This window comes from Natator depressus, chromosome 15 (assembly GCF_965152275.1).
Source record: "Natator depressus isolate rNatDep1 chromosome 15, rNatDep2.hap1, whole genome shotgun sequence".
Lineage (NCBI taxonomy): Eukaryota > Metazoa > Chordata > Testudines > Cheloniidae > Natator > Natator depressus.
This window is the reverse complement of record NC_134248.1, coordinates 27,413,796-27,421,772: the sequence shown is the minus strand read 5'-3', so window position 1 is coordinate 27,421,772 and position 7,977 is coordinate 27,413,796. Positions and strand designations below refer to the sequence as shown.

At 51.7% G+C, this 7,977-nt stretch overlaps 1 protein-coding gene across 4 annotated transcripts in view; it reads right to left on the bottom strand.

Annotated features, from left to right (window-relative positions):
* Positions 1-2,339: 2,339 nt before the first annotated feature.
* The window catches only part of ACAD10 (acyl-CoA dehydrogenase family member 10), a 30,190-nt gene continuing 24,552 nt past the window's right edge, over positions 2,340-7,977 (bottom strand). For all 4 annotated transcript variants that reach the window (XM_074973059.1, XM_074973060.1, XM_074973058.1 and 1 more), the window contains 5 exons: positions 7,595-7,753; positions 6,193-6,365; positions 4,189-4,332; positions 3,679-3,756; positions 2,340-3,216 (listed from right to left, as the gene is read on the bottom strand). In XM_074973059.1, coding sequence (XP_074829160.1) covers positions 3,082-3,216; positions 3,679-3,756; positions 4,189-4,332; positions 6,193-6,365; positions 7,595-7,753 — 689 coding nt within the window. In that variant the 3' untranslated portion in view covers positions 2,340-3,081. The remainder of the gene's footprint in view (positions 3,217-3,678; positions 3,757-4,188; positions 4,333-6,192; positions 6,366-7,594; positions 7,754-7,977) is intronic.

Below are 7,977 nucleotides of genomic sequence, written 5' to 3'. Positions count from 1 at the left end.
TGACACTGCTCCCTGATTTCAGTAAGTGCTAGTCAAACCCGAGCTCCTCCTTAGCTATGGGAAGCACATGCTGAGCTGGACAGAATGGGGCAGGTTACGCATGTCTGTGCGCCAGATTATTCAAAGTTAATGGCAGAAGCTCCTGAGTGCTGTTCTGCTGATCCCTGTAGGTGGAGGGATGTGGTCAGAGACTGATCCCTGGGAAGGTGCTATCTCTGTGCTATGCCTGTCCACCATATGGTGTCATTCTGCTGCTTTTGAAAATGTAAGCGGTGGTGTCAGGCTGGCATCTTTGGGGGGGGAGGGGGCTGGGATTCTTTGTTCCTCTTGGCCAGGGCCTGTTTGGGGGCTTTCTCCGTTCCCTTCCCCTGAGGAGTCATAACGTCTCTCTCAGCAGCACTAAATTCACACACACAGACGCACTGTTGGGAGCCTGACTCTCTGGCCAAAGCATTCTCCCTCAGGGAGTGTGGCGGTGTGACAGAATATATCTGTGTTCACGCCCTACATACCACTGTAATAATGTTTGTACAAGGTTTGCCGTGTGAGGTATTTAAAAACTCATAATTTGCTGGTCTGCACTGTACCCCGGCAAATCACCGATGGCCACAGATCTAGTCCCTCCAAAGCCCCAAGAAAGATGGTAGGGTCAGGGAAGGGATGAGTTCAGCCTGAGGGTTGCTGCAGAGCTTAGTGTTCTCCAGAGCAGTCGTCCAAGTTGGCTGTACACATGGGATAGGGGCCAAGAGACTCAGTTCTGTCAAGTGGAGAATATAAAGTCACCTGCATGTATGACGGGTGGAATTCCATCCTGGGAGTCCGTGAGAAATATCAGCTGAGCCAAGGCAGAGCAATTTGCTGCCAGCCCCACCATCCACAGCTAGAATTGTGTCTCTGCGTGCCATTGTTCAGGGGCATATTAGTTTAATACCGGATAGGGACCCTGAGCACCGTTGTCATGCTGTGTCCCAATACAGCTGCCTGGGGCTCTGCTTTTTTTGGCCCTGCTGGCAGCATGCTCATTCCGCACACATTCACCAATGTCAGACACGCAGCCTGAGGGCTCATCCGCGCCAGCTGCACTCTGCTTCCAACGACACTGCTGTAAATCCACTCTAATATGGAGATATACCTCTCTCATAGAACTGGAAGGGACCAAATACCATCCCTTATTTTTGCCCCAGATCCCTAAATGGCCCTCAGTGCCCACCCTTCCTGTGCAAAACAGGCTATGCTCCCACACCCCCCCAAAGGAGGGGCTCGTCTCCCACACTCACCCCATTCCACTTCTGTGTTTCGAGCCAGGGAACCGCGGGGCCTTATTCTCAGGGCCTGTCACTGTTTGTTTTACAGAATACCCGGGTCTCTCAAACCCAGCAGAATGGCTCTTTGCAGGAGCCACCAGCTGGCAGAGCTGGGCCCAGGGACAGCACAGCAGGCTGGAGGAGCACATGTGCACATCAGGGGCTTCCCCACAACTCTCATGCAATAGTGTAGCCTCCCTGCCCCCTCCCTGAGGCCTGTTGCTGAGCTCCTGCCTCCGTCCTACATTCCCCCTCAGAGCTCCTCTCGCATACCGAAATGACCTGGTGCCAAGCACGCTTTGGCTGCAAGTTCAGCACCGTTTCAGAAACCCTCGTTAGAAGCAGCTCTGACCAAGTTTCCTTTATTCTCCTCAGTGACCGGATGGGGGCATTCAGGTGAACGTGATGCTCTGGGATCCTTGTCAGCACATTTCATACCAAAGCTGTATGCGAGCTGGGATGGGCCCTTTGGGTCGGTCTATACTGCAGCTGGGAGTGTGGCTCTGGCTAGCCACCCAAGTCCAAGCCCACCCAGCCAACCAGCTGGGCCCAAGTCGCCACCATGCTGAAACATCCACACTGCTGGGAGGCGCTCTCCCAGCTGCAGCGTACACCTACACTTTGTCTCGTCATCAGGGCCGGCTCTAGGCACCAGCCAAGGAAGCATGTGCTTGGGGAGGCCCATTTGAAGGGGTGGCATTCTGGCCATTCTTGGGGCGGCCCAGTTGAAGGGGCAGCATTCCAGCCGTTCTTGGGGTGGCCATTTGAAGGGGCGGCTTTTTTTTGCTTTGGTGGGTTGGTGCCTGGGGCAGCAAAAAAGCAAGAAAGCTCGAGCCGGCCCCGCTCTTCATGATCACTCACAACTACCCAACCGTGCTTACGTGCATCTCTCCATTTGTCAGAACTGATCATTCCTGAGGAGGGGAGATGGTATAAAACATTCTGGAAAAACGATTAAACGATTGCAGCTTCAGGTGAGGTCTCATGACGGGGGCACACCCAAGGAAGTGGGTCCATTAATTTTATTCTGATTTGACCCGACATCACTAATGAATGGCACAGAAATCAGCACGACTCCTTCCATGATTCTTTTTTCTCTACAGAGCGGTGTGAATTACAGAAGCGTAACCAAGTGTATGCGGGTGGCAAATGGCAACCCCCACACCCCAAACACAGCGAATCATAGAACTAGAGCTCTACTTCCTTGGCAGAGTCCTCAGGAGCCAGCCAGTTCCCCTCTCGACTTCACCCCAGCCTGGGCATCTGTCCCTACCAAAGAAGAGCAGGGTTCCTTTCGAACCAGTCAGCACCTCTCAGCCAACTGGGGCCTGATCTAATGCCCAATGAAGTCAATGAGTCTTTCCAGAGCAGGCCCCTGGAGGGGCTGCTGCTGGGTGACAAGACTCTTTCCTCTCCATCCCTGAAGGCTGACCACTTGCTAGACCAGGAAGCCTGAGAGCAGGGCTGCGACTTGCAGGGGTGTGCAGCCAGTCCCACCGCAGCCTGGAGCAAGGCCACTGTGTGTGGCCCAAGGACACATTTTCTGCTTTTTGTTCCACCATCAAGCAAGCCCAACATTAAACCAAGTGGGGAGCATGTTGCCTCTGCCTCAAGGGGTCTGGCAATCTGCAAGGACATTGAAATTAAAGAGCTATCGCCACGCACAAACACACTGTGTTAATCAGAGTACCCCCACCACACAGTCACACATCCCAAGGCTGCAGATGGGAAATCCTCTTCCGCCTCCCAGGGGTTGTTTTTCCACAGTGGGCCAGGGCTAGCGTTTCAGCTCCAATTTAGCAACTGCTGTCCTGTGAACTTCATCGGGTCCATCGGCGAGACGCAGGGCTCGCGCCCAGGCAAAGAACTGGGCCAGTGGGTAATCGTTACTGAGACCCGCCGCTCCAAAGGCCTGCAACAAACCCATGGGACACGTGAAAAGGGCAGGACAATGCCATGGTGGGAGCAGCAGAGCAAAGCAGGGACACTTAGCACTGTGGAAGCAGGAAGGCAAACTCCAGGGGCCCGAGGAGCTTGCTTCCTATCACACGGTTTCACATGAGTTTACTGCTGGTAGAAGGTTCTCCACAGAACAGGAACAGCACATAGGCAACAGCAGGACAAGTTTGCCCTATGCCAGCCCCTGCTAACGTGCCTAAGTCCTGACCCGGAGGGATCAGGTCTAGGAGGAAGAGGTCTGGGAGCAGTTTCCTCCTCCCAGGAGGCAAGGATAGGACTAATTCGTGAGTTGCAGGAGTTGGCTGAAAGCAGAACCACCATGGGGCTCCAAGCAGCTGCTTGCTTTGTTTGGGCTAAACCCTAACCTTCTGGAACGGGAGAGAAATGAATGACAAGTGCACGACTCCCCGCTCACCTGGATAGCACGATCAATAACCCGCAGAGCCATCAATGGAGCCACCATTTTGATCATGGCGATCTCTAGAGCCGCTGCCTGTATAGAAACAGGATCAAACACATCAGATCCATCCAGCTTGGTCAACCCTCCTCAGTCCTGGCTTGCAGCCCCAGCTATTCCCGTTCTAGTCTCCCCAAAACAATGGTACCAATGTAAGTCAGGCTAGGCCTGCAGCCCCCCTGCTATCCCAGTCCTGGGCCTCTCCTGAACACAGACTGCCTGTCATGCGGAGCTCCATGTGATATTTCTGATGGGAACGAACATCCAAGGAGGAGAGGGCCCAAGCTCACTTTTCATTGGGAACCTGAGACATATTTTTGCTCAGGCCTCCAGGAAGGAAAAGTTTAAGCATTAGAACTCCCCCACAGCGACCAGATAAGCTAAGCACACTGGGCCGAGCGCTGCAGTCCTTACTGTGCACTTACTCAGGCTGATATTGTTAGCCCCCGGAGGGCCCCAGCCACGCACCTTATTGCCAGCTGTATCCATGAGGAGGGCAGCCTTCAGGACAAGAAGCCGGGCCTGCTCAATCTCAGCGCGGGACTTGGCAATGTCTTCCAGGATAGTGCCCTGTTCGGCTAGGGGTTTCCCAAAGGCCACACGAGACGTCACCTGCAATAGGTGCACACAGGGCTAAGGGCCTCTGAGCTTAGAGAGTGCTATTTTTGCTGGTGATAATATCTTACATTTGCAGAGAAGCTTTCATCCCGACTGCTGCTACAAACTAGACAGGGACCCACTTCACCTGTTACAGGGATGCAGCCACCTCTGAAATGCAATGTGGCTGCTGTCTGACAGGGCACAGTGACACTACATGGCAGTTTGGGACAGCAAGTGAAGAATATTGTATCAGATTAGCTAGGGAATTGTTTAGAAGGGTAACTGACACCCCGCCTAAAATGGAATTTGGAAGGACTTGAATCCTGAGTCCTGGTTAGAGTGCAATAGCCATCAGAATCTCAAGTTTCCAGATCCCCAAAAAGCAGCACAGCACCCCCTAGCACTGATTCCTTGCTGACAGAGGGAACAGCCCCATTCCCCACAACATTCCTGGATGGTCTGCCATCCAAGTGCTGACTAGGTCCTACCCTGTTTAGCTTGTGAGCACCAATGTGATCACAGGCCAAGGTGGTACAGCTGCAGGTCCACTGTGTAACACTCCCTTTGCATTTTCTCTCCTCTGCAGGCAGTGGGACAAACTGACCCCCGCCATTACCACCCCAGGCCAATAAAGGCAAGGGAGAAATTCAGGCAGGTTCTGAGCAAGGGAAGGAAAAAGGGAAAGAAGCAAGTACAAAAGTGGAAAGAGGAGAATTTTGAGTGCTCAGGGAACCCCACACTCCTAGAAACAGGGAGACTTTGAAAGCATATCCTCCTGCTTCTCAGTGTCCGCTTAACACAGGTAGATATGCTTGGACAGTAGGATCTGTAGTGAAGCACGTAGGCACTCAGAAGCACACCAGGTTGGTACTGAAAGCTGCCTTCAAACTACCTGTGTTAAGACATTTCACAAAAGCCTGCAATTAGATTTTAACTATCCTGCCGATTCGCAGACTCTCAGGATCCACCTGGCCCAGGTACCTCTCCTCCCTGTGCTATAATGAAGCAGCGTGGGGTGTGACAGAGGGACGGAATAGTGGAGCGCCTGAGAATGTCTTTAAAAAGGACGAATTGGGTGACCACAATGGTTCTGGTGCCATCGCCAGGATCCGATTACCTAATGGCCAGGGAGTATCCGAGGATGTTGCAGGGCTTCAGCCCAGGGATATGAATTGCCTGGTTAGTTGCTGTTATGAGCGCATTCTGAACTGACATGGAAAGGGCCCAGAAGTTGGAGACAACTAAGAAGGGAGTCAGAGCTAGGGAGACCAGACAAGTTCAACCCTTAATGAGGAAATGGAAGGAAGAAGATTCAGAGTATACAGGGGGCCTTATTTGGCTGAACAGAGCTGCAAACAGGGGAAGTCGATTTCTCTAATCACGAGAGAAACTCCCCACCCATAAGAAAAAGGGAAGCAATGGAGTGAAACAGCCCTTTGTCCATGGAGTACCCAGTCAGGCAGGGAAACCCGTTTGATCAACTGTGTTGCTCTTGTGAGGTTGTTCTTGTGAAATATTTATTTGATCTGAACTCTCAACCCTGCTAGAGATCTAAGGACTCCACTAATAACTCACTGTAGTTTGGCTTCCAACATCCACTGGTAAAGGCTGAATTCACAGGGGTGGGGATTTGATTCTGGATGCCAGGCTGGATAAGTGGATCGTTTTCTGCTACCAATGGTGCTGTGGGTGTCAGGAAGGTATGCAGCTAAAACGGATTAAAGGTGTTTACACACTACAGTGATAGTCTGCTGAGAAATATGATGCTAGATCCAATCAGACTGAAATGCAGGTAAGGCAGCACTTGGAATGCAGTTGCATAAGAGAACTGAGTAGAGGACAGAACCCTGTCGAACCCGCAGTAATACTCACTCGCTCCTTCATGAGCGCCAGCGCCCTTTCGGAATAGCCCATGAGCCTCATGCAGTGGTGGATCCGTCCGGGCCCTAGTCTCCCTTGTGCAATTTCAAAGCCTCGGCCAGGTCCCAACAGGATATATTCTTTGGGCACTCGCACATTTTCAAAGAAGATCTCCCCATGGCCAGCTGCAAAGGGCGGGACAGGATGCACAGAGCTCAGCAGCGTCACTCACTGGACACATCCCCGCATGCAGGAAGTTTGAATGTCTTCCCGTTCCTCTCTTCCTGGCTCTTCCAGAGCCCATGCAGCTCTGAAATGGCCTCTCACCAGCCAGGGGCAGGCAAGTGATCTAATAACTCGGGTTCTCGTCAGGATTAACAAACGTTGCGGTTTGCTGGTTTCTTTTCAGTGTTTGAATAAAAAAAGTCAAAGCCAAGGCAGAAAGGTTGGTGGGAGGCTTTTCCCAGTTCTGTTATCAGCACTTGCCATCTCCCCCCCTCAGAGCCAGCCAATTCCTTGTTATTCCCAGCTCCCCCCACCACAGCCACTGCCTGTAATTCCACATGCACAGACTGTGGACAAGAAAGCGTGTCCAATGCTAAATGGACTGAAATACGGGGTTTGCTGTGGTTTCTCTTTGTCAAAGAGCCAGGAAACGTCACTTAGAGACTCAACAGCTCAACAGATCATCTATAGGGTTTTTTGACTGCAAAAATTAATTAAGTCATTACATATAATGTGATGTTAACGTCACTGGGATGTTTTAACAATGTGCTCAGGCTGTAGCAGGGAATGTAGCCCCAGGATTCCAGGATTTGTTTTAAAAGGAGGTAGCATCGTAACACACTCCATGAATGATTGTTTCTCACACCACTGGTCTGCCTGTTTCTACTATACCTTTCACCCCCAAGCCTTACACACAGTCAGTAAACTGCACTGATGCCTTGGGAGGCAGCTGTTATTGAACTCAGGCACAAAGAGGTCATGGGATTTGCCCACTGAGAGTCAGTGGCAGAACTGGGAAGACGACCCAGGAGTCCTGACTCCCAGTCCCCTACTCTGGGTAATAGACAACCCTGCTCGACTATGTACCAGGGACAAGGGAAGAGTGTGTGAGTGATGTAAAGAACTGGGAGTCAGGAGACCTAGGTTCTTGTCCCAGCTCTGCCACCACTCCACGTGTCCTCTGGCAAGTTGTTTCCCTGCTCTGGGCCCCAGTTCCCTGATCCACAGGACAGTAATGCCCAAGTCAGAGGATATGGACAGGCAAGGCACAGTGGGGTCCCACAGAAGCTAGGGCCAGCATATCAGAGGTGCACACAACATGTGCCCTTTCAAAACCAGAATAATTCAGTGGACAAAGCGGAGCTGTCAAGGCATGTCAGTTACAAACTGAGCTAGCTCCTTTCCTCACCTGGGGGATCTTCTTCGCCAAATACACTGAGAGGCCTGGTGACTGTTATGCCTGGAGTGTCCATGGGAACTAAGAGCATTGACTGCTGTTTGTGGCGCTGGGCTTCAGGGTTGGTCTTCCCCATAAACACACAGAGCTGGCAACGAGGATCCAGAGCCCCTGCCGGGAAAAGACACAATGAGAACTAGACTGACTGGTGCTGAAAACCTCAGGCCCGATTAATCCACAAGGAAACATCACTGATTGCAGCGAAGGCACATCAGGGTGAATTTGGTGCCTGTGTCTAATTTTGACTTAGCCCTTTAACAGAGCAGAGCAAATCCAGCCACTTTAGCTGTAGCTAATTCAGGACGTGGTTATTTGGTTTAATAGTTTGTTTCAAG